A 12,140-nucleotide genomic window follows, 5' to 3' on the forward strand; every position below is an offset into this window, starting at 1 on the left:
TCTTGTTCTTTATGTCTAAATCATGGACCCATTTTGATCTTATCTTGGTATACGGTGTTAAGTGTGGGTCCATGCTTAATTTCTGCCATACTAATGTCCAGTTATCCCAGCAGTTTTTGTCAAATAATGAATTCTTATCCATCTTTGGGTTTGTCAAACACTAAATTGCTATAGTTGACTATTCTGTCTTGTGAACCTAACCTGTTCCACTGATCAACTAATCTATTTCTTAGCCAATACCAAATGGTTTTGGTGACTGCTGCTTTATAATATAGTTTTAGATCAGGTACAGCTAGGCCACCTTCATTTGATTTTTTTTTTCATTAATTCTTTTGAGATTCTTGACCTTTTATTATTCCATATGAATTTTGTTGTTATTTTTTCTAGATCATTAAAATATTTTCTTGGAAGTCTGATTGGTATAGCACTAAATAAATAGATTAGTTTAGGGAGTATTGTCATCTTTATTATATTCGCTCGACCTATCCAGGAGCACTTAATATTTTTCCAATTGTTTAAATCTGACTTTATTTGTGTGGAAAGTTTTTTGTAATTTTGCTCATATAATTCCTGACTTTCCTTTGGTAGATAGATTCCCAAATATTTTATGCTGCCGACAGTTATTCTGAATGGAATTTCTCTTTGTATCTCTTGCCTTTCCCTTTTTTAAAGCTCTTTTTGAGACAGAGCCAGTAGTAAAACTGCTGGATCACAGCTTCATAGCCCTTTCAACACAGTTCCCGATTGCTCTTCAGACTGGTTAGATCTGTTCACAGTTCCACCAACAATGCATCAGTGTCCCAGTTTCCCCACATCCTCTCCAACATTCATCATTTTCATTTTCTGTCATCTTAGCCAATCTGACAGGTGTGAGGTGATACCACAGAGTCTAAACATGATTTCTTACATGCATGAAAAAAGCACTCAACAAATGGCTATTATATTGTATTGTTTTTATTGTTTCATAATCTTTTAACAAACACTATTTTCAGGCTAGAAGTAGGAAAATAAAAAAAAAGATATTATTGAAGATACTTATAACAGGAAAAATAATTGAATTGGGTAAAAATTAAGAACAGGAGAAAGCCCACAAGGTACAGTAGTATCCCAGATATAATTCAGTCATTTAGGTCTCCAGGGGAATCTATGAAATTGATAAGAGGTGTACTTCCCTCCAATGATCTAGACCATGAGCCAGTCCCACCTGCTCATCCCTCCCACATCTGGTCTCTATTATTCTTTAGAGCCCCAGAGCAAGTCCATCCAATGGGTTGTCAGTCTTCTTCAGTTTTTGACGTCACCAGGTGCCAGAGGAACGCAAAGGAGGATTGTTTGGCATTTTCATCACTTGCTGTTTCAGAAATGGAGAAGCAGCATGAGGTGTGGAGGGGTAATTGACTTGAAATCAAGAAAACTTGCATTTGAACCCTAGTCTCTGACCCCAATCAGCCTATAACCATATACCATTTCTTCCAGTCTTAGTTTTTTAGATACCCACATTACAGAGTTGTGAGGCTCAGGGGAGATAATTTCTAGAAGGGGCTTTGCAACCCTTAAGGTGCTATGTAAATGTCAGTTATCAATGTTCCATGAGAAATTATGTGTCCATGAGAATGGGAATGTATGAAAGAGCTCCAATCAGTACCAGGGCACAGACCCTGGTTTAAGTCTTGAGAAACCACCGTCTTCTCCCTCAGATTGCAGAAAGCATCAGAGGCATCTTCTTTGAAGGCAAAAACCTTGTGCTGAATCATCACAGCTCTCCATTTCTACATCCTGGGGGTATGGAAATAATAAATTATACCAACTTCCATGATTGTGCACCATATCTTCATGAATGGAATTGATGGAATAGCCATACTCAATGATGCTCTGTTGCTGTTGATGATATGTATATGGGAAGCCAGCAGCGTGTAAGGCAACCAGACGACCAGATGCATCCAGTACTGGGGAGCCGGAGGACCCAGAGAAGAAGCTGGTGTGGTAGGTCAAGCAATCTTCAAAATCCATCACTTTGTCTTCTCTGAAACTCTTGGGGCTGAACATGTGGACACATCGTGTTTCATTTTCAGGACAGTTTGTAGGATTACATTCTGACTTCTGCCTATCCTGGAGAACTGTCTGGTATGTATTTTCCCTTTCTGCCAGAGGGATCACCATACAGATGTCAATTTTCTTCAGCCATCCTTGTGGGTGTCCAATAATAAAAACTGTGCCATCACGGGGTGTTTCAGTGTTCTGCTTCTGCTTAAATAATCCTTTAGGAATTTCATTTCCCTTCAGTTGTAAGACTGCGTAGTCAAGAGGAATACTTGAGACTTCAAACCAGGCCTCAATGGCATATCTTTTTAGGGACTCGAAAGGGTTTTCATCAGTGAAAGTCACAAATGAATTTTCACTAATTGCCTGAGCCCAGTTTTGTTCTTCCACTTGTGTAATTATCAAGTCTAGTACATGTCGACAAGTAAGAATGTACCTGTCCCAAAAGACAAAGCAAGTACCAGAGACACTTTTTCCATTGTAGTTCACATATATATACCCAACGGAGTCAAGTAAAGTAGCAAATGTCTTAAAGATTTTGGATGTCATGGCATCCTCAGTTACTTTGCCAAATTTTTCTTGATGTAGATTAAATAACTCAGTGCCTTTTTCTTTAGCCCTTTTTTCCTCTGTCTGAAAGAAATGACTAATCAAGTTATTTTCCCTTGTGAAAAAGGTATATGTTTTTATGATGTACTCTTTTAAAATATAGAACTGGCCTTGCTCTGGCTTAGATCTTGCAGGAGTTAATTTCCTGTCTGTCTTTGGCAACTCTGGCTTCAGAAACTTGTCATCAGCACTGGGAGACTGTGTACCTTCCTGGGTGGTATTAAGGTTATCTGGCTGTTCCTTTGAATGGGGTTTTTGTTTGCACTTTTTTGTTGCATTCTCTTTCTTCTTCGTCTCCTCAAGTTCCTTATGATGTGCTGTTGGGTTTTTATTTTTATGAACACACACCTTGAATTTTTGGTTTGCTACTTTTTCCACGCGGCAAGTTTTCGTATAGTTGACTTCGTCTTTGACTAGCAGCCAATCGTTATCTGTCACCCAGGAAAGAAATCTGCCATCGTTGCACAGGACATCATATACAGTGTCTCCTCCAGTGCCAAAGACCAAAAGATTGCCATCTTTTTTGGCATTATAATTGGGTTGAACTATTCTTTTCTTCTCTATCCCCATCACAGAAATATAAAACGTGAAGCATTCTTGGTCAATACTTTTGTTGTATTTTTGTAAATCATCCTGATTCTCATTATTTGTGAAAAACGTAATATGGAGATGAGAATTCTTTGGCAGACATTTCAGGGGCATCCCTAAGTTCACATATATATTAGAAGCTCTAGTTTCCCCAGTTCCATCTATAAACGCTCCATCTATAGACACTCTCATTTCCTCTTCTGGTCGTTCCTTCAGTGCATTCTCAACAGCCTCATGCTTTATCAGACTTTTATACACACTGTCATTGAGTTTCCCAAATACCTTATAGTTATCTTCTGACTTTTTATTCTTTTGTCTTATCTTAATTAAAAATTCAACTTCCGTGTTGTCTGTGACATCTGCCGTGGCAATCTGCTCATTACATTTACCATCCTCACTTGGCAGTGAGGTGTTCTTTCCAGGCCCCTCATTTCCAGGAACCTGAGTAAGAGGATGCTCCTGTTTTACCTTTTAAAAGACAAAAAAGAGAGGGAAATGGATAGGCAGCACCCTTGCATATGAACAGTGAAGAAGCCTAAGCCAGCCCTGAATTCTCCCAAATGTGTGAACTCCATTGAGCACTTAGATCCTTATGAGCTCTCTAAAGGTGTGAACACAAGTATTGTTTCCATCAGTTTCACTTAGTACCTAGTTTCAAGTTCTGGCCCCAAATATCTTCTTCTAAGATCAAATCAACTCCAATGTCTTAACACTTTGTAAAGATTCCAACAGATAGAGTACTTTGATTAATGTACATTAATCATTGCATTACAGAAATTATAGAAAATATATTTACATTATTAGATTACATTAATTACATTGATTATATTGAAGAAAACATATTTCTACTTTGCTGTTATATCCTAAGCACTATGGGATTTCCCCCCCCAGAATTGGACCTAACACTGCCCAGATATGTTGTTTCTTCCTACTAGAATCCCTTAGAGCAGGGGTTGTCTTGGATTTTGTGTTTGTGTCCCAGGGATAAGCTAAAAAATAAACATATTTCATTAATTCATCTGGAAATGGGGATGATGACAGCATTTATCCTTCATGGTTGTTGTAAGGGTAAAATGAGACATTTATTAAATGCTTTGTAAAGCTTAAAGCCTCAATATAAATGCTAGCTCTTCATTTTCTTCCTATCATCATAAAAAAAATTAATAAAATCCAGTCCCAGGCTTTATGCAGAATGATCTAGAAGTGAAACACATTCTGGTGACTCTAATTTAAATGATGACAAGGCTATCAGTGAGCTGTAAATCAAAGCCTTTGGGAGATCTGAGTGGAGAGGTCATTTACCACTATGACAAGGAATAGCCTATAAGGGAAGGGGGAGTTTGAAGGTTGAGTGCTGGGGGATTCAGCAGGTTCAGGACAACCTGTGCAATGACTTTGAATGGAAGCTTGAAGGTAGAACAACAGTGAGGGGTGTACTCAGGACACAGAGAGAATAGTCCATGTTGACCATATGTTGCAGAAAAAGGAGTCTGGCTCCTTGTCCCAGGCAACTACAGAAAACTAACCAGAACACCACAATCTGAGCCCTGGTTAGCTGGTCTACACAGGATAACATCATACCTACATACCATGGTAGACATGGACATATTCTGCTCATCATTTGAGGAGGGCTGAGGTAACTTCTTGTCTCCTCTGGACTCCATGACTTTCTTTTCAATTCAAGGCTGTGTTAATGATAAAACAGATGGTAAAAATAGGGTCCCTTTCACAAGAACTTAAAGAAAGCAATAAAATCTGGTGTTTTATCAACTGATTAACAGATAAAGAGTATCTGCTAGGCATCAACCATGGCAGCGGAAGGGAAAAAAGAAAGGAAGCTGGGTATGTGGGGAATAACCCTGTTTTAGGAGTCTTAAGCCTTGGATATGAATTGTTTGAATTTGAGCTCTGATGCTTATGAGTTGTGTGACCTTAGTCAAATGAGTATCCATCTCTGGGCCTGATTTTAATTGTAGAATGACCTTGTTGGATAACATAGCTTATTTTCCAGCTCTAAATTCTACGTCCTAAAAAAATTTAGGTTGTAAAGGCATCCTTTGGATAATTTGATCCCGATTCATTTCTCTCTGCAATCATCTCAAAAAAGAGATCTCTTATCATAATAACATAATGACTGTGCCCTGTTAGGCAGCTTCTCCTTCCCAAACACATGCACAAGTGAGGACTGGAGTGAACACCAAACTAAAGCTTTCTTCAAATGCCACCCGTAATTGGTGGGGAATAGTCTAGGCAAGTTTCTGGTTCTGGGATTGGCCAGAGGTCAAAGGGTCATAGCTGGAAAGCTGGAAGAAACCTTAGAGGTCAACCTATCCACTCCTTGTTCTTGTTTCTCCTGCTCCCCAGGAAGGGACATTGCCCATTTAGGCGATCATCTCCTCAGGCTACTCCACAACAAGAGGATCCTGGGTTCTATAACTATGTTTCAGAATTACATACATGTATATTTGTATATGTATACATCTATAGGTATGTATATATACCCATATGTGTGTATATACACAAACACACATACACTTATATGCGCATGTATATTGACAAACATACATACATATCACAACAGTTTTTAATCAAAATGATAGTAACATGAAAAAAATGCTCTGAATGATTATTGATTAGCAAATTCAAATTATAGCAGCTTTAAGCTACCATCCCATACTTCTCAGATTAGCTAATAGGACAGAAAAGTAAGATGGATCATAATTAATAATCAATTTTTTAGTGATGGCTAGCAAATAAGTAATAAATTGAGCTCGGTGGTTCTCTAAAGAAACCAGAGACCTCCCTAGATGTTTGAATAGATCTGGAAAAGGGGGTCCCTGATGGGTAGAAATCAATTCTGGCTGGCTAACAATTAATGAGTGAAGATAAATTATATTAGAGGTGGGCTTGGGAGACAAGATTTAAATCTAATGAGCACTCAGTTCAATTAATCTCTAGCAATATATACCAAAAAATCCCTTTCTTATCCAGTCTATTAGAATGGAACTATGGCCTGAGTTTACCTGGATTAGATTCTCTTCACTCTTTAATCAGAATCAAGTTCTTCCACTTGGGTGTGGTCCCACTCAATACTGAGGAGAATGTCTCTTAGTGATCCCAGTCCTTCACAGGGAAGTAAGAAGAAAAAAAAAATTCTCTTTGGGTTTTGTATATCAAATTGATTATTAGCATGATATGAAAATAATCATTTTTAAATTTTGGAAGGGATAAGGGAAAATTGAGATCCTAATGCTCTGTTACTGAAGTGGTAGACTGATTTCTCCCTTCTGTAAAGCAGGCTGGAGATGGGCCCAAAGGGCTATAAAACCCTGCATAGACTCTGACCAAGCAATACCATCACAAGGTCTGTATCCCCCAAAGAAAAAATAATCAAAAGGACTTATATGTGCCAAAATATTTCTAGCAACTCTTTTAGTGGTGGCAAAGACCTACAAATTGAGAGGATGGCCATGGGGAATAACTGAACAACTTGTGGTATATGATGGCGATGGAATACATAAGCCATGACAAGCAGGGGGTTCTCAGGTAACCTGGAAAGATGCACACAAACTGTGGCCAAGCGAAATGAACAGAACCAAGAGAACATCGAATACAGCAGTAACCATATCTTATCATGATCGACTGTAAATGGCTTAGCCATTCTCAGCGAAACAAGGATCCAAAATAATTCTGAAGGACGGATTAAAAATTGTCATCCCCAGAGGAAAAAACCGATGGATCCCAATACAGACCAAATCTGTATATTAAATCTCCTATATTTTTCTTGTTTGTTTTTCTGTTTTCTTTCACAAATTGACTAACATGGAAATGTGGTTCTTCATATAGACATAGTGCACTACATAGGTGTGTGTGTAAAACTTTTAATATGATTGTTTCTTTCTTTCAGAAATGCTACCTATTCTATATTGTGCACATGATTCTGGAAAAGGGGCCCTAAGTTTCACCAGAACGCGCGCAAAGGGGACTTATTCGCTCTGAAAAATGAAGAATCCTTGCTCCAGGGGCAGAGGGAAAGGAAGCTCGCGGCTAGTTCTGGGCGCAGGTGAGCTCTGAGGCCCCTCCCAACCTCCCCTCTGGAGAAGCTGCCCGGGATCTCGCTCCTCTCCTCGCCGCCTCCCCAGTCCCACGGAAAGGGGCCGGAGCGCTGGGCTACGTGGGCACTCCCCGAGCCGGGAAGGATCTCGGGAGCGTCTGCTTGGGCTCCGCCACAACGAGGCACTCGGTCTCCGTCGGAAGGCTTGCAGGGAAGGCGGGCTCATCACCCGCGCTGCGCACCGTGCCTGGAGCACAGTAAACACTTAACTGATACTTACTGATGGATTGACAGCTGACCCGAAGCTTGCTCCGCCGCGTCTCCGCTCAGAAGAGAACCGAATTCGGGGGCGCCCAAGATGTACTAGCTCGGGATCTGCTCCTGAGGCTCTCTCTGGAAGGGACACGCACAGGCTGATCTGCTCCGGGAAAAGGGCTGAGGGGGAGAAAGGCAGGAAAGAAAAAGAGAGAGAAACAAGGGAGTGACTCATCCACCAAGTTGGGGAGAAATCTCCTCCCTTTTGCCGCAACAGGCACGAAAATTCTGAGACAGGGATGACATCAGCTGAAAAGGTAAATGAAACTGAAAGTCTGGGCTGACCCACCAGAGACGAAATGGCTTGAATCGACTCTGGAAGACCGAGGGGGGAGAGAGGAAGAAGGGTTTTAGTCCCCAAACTCCCTAGCCCGTTCTTTTTGAAAAGCAGATGTGGTGGATAGAGCACCAGCCCTGAAGGCAGGAGGACCTGAGTTCAAATTCGACCTCAGAGAGTTCATACTTACTCGCTTTGTGCCCCTGGTCAAGCCACTTCACCCCAAATGCCATGCCTCCCCCCCAAATTAAAAGTCACTGACCTCACTAAGACCTTCCTAGGCACCGTGATTCAGATTTTGCCTTAGAGGCTTACTATACCCTCCACAAGCCAGAGGACTATAGATCTCCGGAAAACAGAAACTAAAGTAAAAGCTTCCATGTACAATTCCATGGCAATAAAAGTCAGAATTTGATAGAAATGCAGGATTATTTACAGTAATATAAAAATATGAAATATTCTAAATTATAGAATATAATCTCGAGAGGGCAGGGATTATTGAACAGGGTCCCTCCAAAGTAGGAACTCAAAGGGAAGTTTGGGGGAAGAAATTTGTCCTGCTGAACTTAAAGGAGAAGTCTACCAAGTTTTGTATTTTAAAGTCTTTTTTTCAATTACAGATAAAAACCATTTTTACATCTATCTTTAATTTTTTTTTGAAATCCATAGTTTCCCTTTCCTGCCCTCCCTTTGCTCTTATTGAAAAATTGATTTGAGACCTGTGGAGGAGGAAGAAATTTGTGACCAAAGATAAACTAGAGACCATTATTGATCATAAAATAGAAAATTTTGATTACATCAACTTAAAAAGCTTTTGTACAAACAAAACTAATGCAGACAAGATTAGAAGGGAAGCAACAAATTGGAAAAACATCTTCACAGTTAAAGGTTCTGATAAAGGCCTCATTTCCAAAATATACAGAGAATTGACTCTAATTTATAAGAAACCAAGCCATTCTCCCAATTGATAAATGGTCAAAGGATATGAACAGACAATTTTCAGACGATGAAATTGAAATCATTACCACTCATATGAAAGAGTGTTCCAAGTCATTATTAATCAGAGAAATGCAAATTAAGACAGCTCTGAGATACCACTACACACCTGTCAGATTGGCTACAATGACAGGAAAAAATAATGATGAATATTGGAGGGGATGCGGGAAAACTGGGACACTGATGCATTGTTGGTGGAGTTGTGAATGAATCCAACCATTCTGGAGAGCAATCTGGAATTATGCCCAAAAAGTTATTAAACTGTGCATACCCTTTGATCCAGCAGTGCTACTACTGGGTTTATACCCCAAAGAGATACTAAAGAAGGGAAAGGGACCTCTATGTGCCAAAATGTTTGTGGCAGCCCTGTTGGTAGTGGCTAGAAACTGGAAAATGAATGGAGGCCCATCAATTAGAGAATGGTTGGGTAAATTGTGGTATATGAATGTTATGGAATATTATTGTTCTGTAAGAAATGACCAGCAGGATGAATACGGAGACACTTGGAGAAACTTACATGAACTGATGCTGAGTGAAATGAACAGAACCAAGATATCATTATATACTTCAACAACAATACTGTATGAAGATGTACTCTGATGGAAGTGGATTTCTTTGACAAAGAGACCCAATTCAGTTTCAATTGATCAATGATGGACAGAAGCAGCTATACCCAAAGAAAGAACACTGGGAAATGAATGTAAACTGTTTGCATTTTTGTTTTTCTTCCCGGGTTATTTTTACCTTCTGAATCCAATTCTCCCTGTGCAACAAGAGAATATGTGTTCTGCACACATATATTGTATCTAGGATATACTGCGACATAGTCAACATATATGGGACTGCTTGCCATCTAGGGAAGGGGGTGGAGGGAGAGAGGGGAAAAATCAGAACATAAGTGAATGCAAGGGATAATGTTGTAAAAAATTACCCTGGCATGGATTCTGTCAATAAAAAGTTATTATAATAAATTTAAAAAAAAAGAAAAATTGATTTGATATCGGTGATACATGTGCAGACATATGAAAGCTATTTCTGAGTAATGTGAAAGAAAACAGACTAAAAAAGAAATCCATCCCAAGGGGAAAAAAAAGAAAACAAAATATGTGTGTATGTGCATATATATACATATATATATATATATATATATATTCTGAAGATTCCATCATTTCTTCTATTGAAGATGGATAGCACTTTTCATCATTCGTCCTTTGGAATCCTTGGATCATTGCATTGCTGAGAATTGCAGTTATTCATATCTGATCATTTTACAATATTTGCTGTCACTGTGTAAAATGTTCTCTTATTTCCCAAATTTTAAAATAACAATACCATGTTCCTTTTCTTGCCTCTCAACCTCAACCCTACTTTCTATTTCATTGGTCTTCTTAGACCCTCTGTGTCATCTCCAAAGCATCTCCTCTTAGATTTCTTGGAATTCATTCCACCTCTCAGTACTATAGTCCAAGACTCCTTCAATTTTTCCCACTCTTGACCCCTTTTTTGCTGGAGAAATTTTTATGCAAATATACAAATCACTGACAGTAAATTATAATTTTGTGATCACCACATTGTTATGAGACCCTATATAGGGCTGAGATGCACAGTTTAAGAAACTTGGAAACTTAATCAAACCCAGGTTTACGTAAGGAGACTGGTCTGTTTTGATAGGAGTTTCCTCATCTGGCAATTCTTTATATCAAGGAAATAGCAAATGTAGTTTCTATCCCTACTATTTAATTTTTCCCCTCCAAAAGCTGAGAAAGCAGGCAGAATATCAAACTCCTTTTATGACACAGCTAGAATCCAAATACTCAAGGTGAGGAACAATAAAGCAAAGGAAAAGAGCTATAGACCGATATCATAAACGAATATCCACTAAAACTTTAAAATGAAATTCTGACAAAAATGCTAAAATGATTTATCCAAAAATTAATTCATTAATAATAGAAATGTAAAGGGATCTAAATATATTACAAAGATTACCTTATTTGATCTTGGCAACAATAGTGGCGTGATCTGCCATTTCCTTCTCCTGTTCATTCTGTAGATGAGGAAACTGAGGCAAACAAAATTAAGTGAGTAAGCCAGGGCCAGTAAATGCCTTAGTCTAGATTTGAACTCATGAAGATGAATCTGATTCCAGACCTAGCACTCTATGCACTAAGCTGTCACCTACCTGTCCCTCCTATTAAGCACCTACTATGTGCCCAAAGCACACCTCCTTTCTCTCCTCTCTTTGTTTCTCCTTAAGGATTTCACATTTTAATGAGAGTGAAAATTATATGAATGACTAGATACACACCAGATAAATAAAATTTGGAGAGAGAGGTACTAGACATTGGAGGAGAACAGGAAGATAAGAAAAATGACAAGAAAGAGGTGAAGACCAAAAGGATTCCATGGCAGAGCAGGTTGGAGCAGTATATAAGCTTTAAGGGAATTCTGGGCCTAGAGTAGGGAAAGCCTGAATTTAAATCCATCTTAGACACTTATTAGTTCTGTGACCTTAGCCAAGTCACTTATCTGTTAACTGCCTCTGTTTTTTATTTTAAAAACATATGCATGGATAATTTTTCAACACTGACCCTTGAAAAACCTTGTATTTCAAATTTCCCCATTTGACCCAACCCCCTTCCCTAGATGGTGAGTAAACCAATATATGTTAAACATGATAAAATATATGTTAAATTGAATATATGTATACATATTTATATAATTATCTTGCTACATAAGAAAAATGAAATTAAAAAGGGAAAAGAGAGAGAAAGAAAACAAAATGCAAGCAAAAAAGAACAAAATGAGTGAGAATGCTATGTTGTAATCCACACTCAATTCCCAGAGTGCTCTCTCTGGGTGCAGATGGCTCTCTTTATCACAAGATCATTGGAACTTACCTCAATCATCTCACTGTTGAAAAGAGCCACATCCATCAGAATTGACCCTCATATAATTTTGTTGCTGTATACAATGATTTCCTGGTTCTGCTCATTTCACTCATGTAAGTCCATGTAAGTCTCTCCAGGCCTCTTTAAAATCATCCAGCTGATTGTTTCTTATAGAACAATAGTATCCCATATCATTCATGTACCATAACTTATTCAGCCTCTCCAACTGATGTCCTCTCCCCAAGATTACAGAAAACATCAGAGTTATCTTCCTAGAAAGTAAGACTATGCTGAATCATCAGCACTTACCATTTCTACATTCTGTTGTTGTGGGAATAGTGAATTATACCAACTTTCATGATTGTGCACCATA

General features: G+C 38.7%; 1 protein-coding gene across 2 annotated transcripts; it reads right to left on the bottom strand.

The window, feature by feature from the left end:
* Window positions 1–917: 917 nt before the first annotated feature.
* On the bottom strand, window positions 918–7,764 carry FAM111A (family with sequence similarity 111 member A). Of its 2 annotated transcripts, XM_012552896.3 has the most exons (4): window positions 7,572–7,764; window positions 6,261–6,360; window positions 4,827–4,922; window positions 918–3,705 (listed from the first exon to the last, which is right to left on the bottom strand). In XM_012552896.3, exons 3-4 carry the CDS (start codon window positions 4,899–4,901, stop codon window positions 1,711–1,713), a joined length of 2,070 nt encoding a protein of 689 aa, XP_012408350.1. In that variant the 5' UTR covers window positions 4,902–4,922; window positions 6,261–6,360; window positions 7,572–7,764; the 3' UTR covers window positions 918–1,710. The 2 variants fall into 2 exon arrangements, with proteins under 2 accessions (XP_012408350.1, XP_012408351.1); XM_012552897.3 differs by lacking the exon at window positions 6,261–6,360.
* Between the last annotated feature and the right edge of the window lie 4,376 nt (window positions 7,765–12,140).

Source organism: Sarcophilus harrisii, chromosome 6, assembly GCF_902635505.1.
Source record: "Sarcophilus harrisii chromosome 6, mSarHar1.11, whole genome shotgun sequence".
Taxonomy (NCBI): domain Eukaryota; kingdom Metazoa; phylum Chordata; class Mammalia; order Dasyuromorphia; family Dasyuridae; genus Sarcophilus; species Sarcophilus harrisii.

Excerpts from the sequence above, each read along its gene's own strand:
- FAM111A (XM_012552897.3), bottom strand. The coding sequence starts at position 4,901 with ATGGAGTCCAGAGGAGACAAGAAGTTACCTCAGCCCTCCTCAAATGAT. Across the intron at positions 3,706-4,826 it reads ATATGTCCATGTCTACCATG|GTAAAACAGGAGCATCCTCT; the intron begins GTATGTAGGTAT and ends GTCTTTTAAAAG.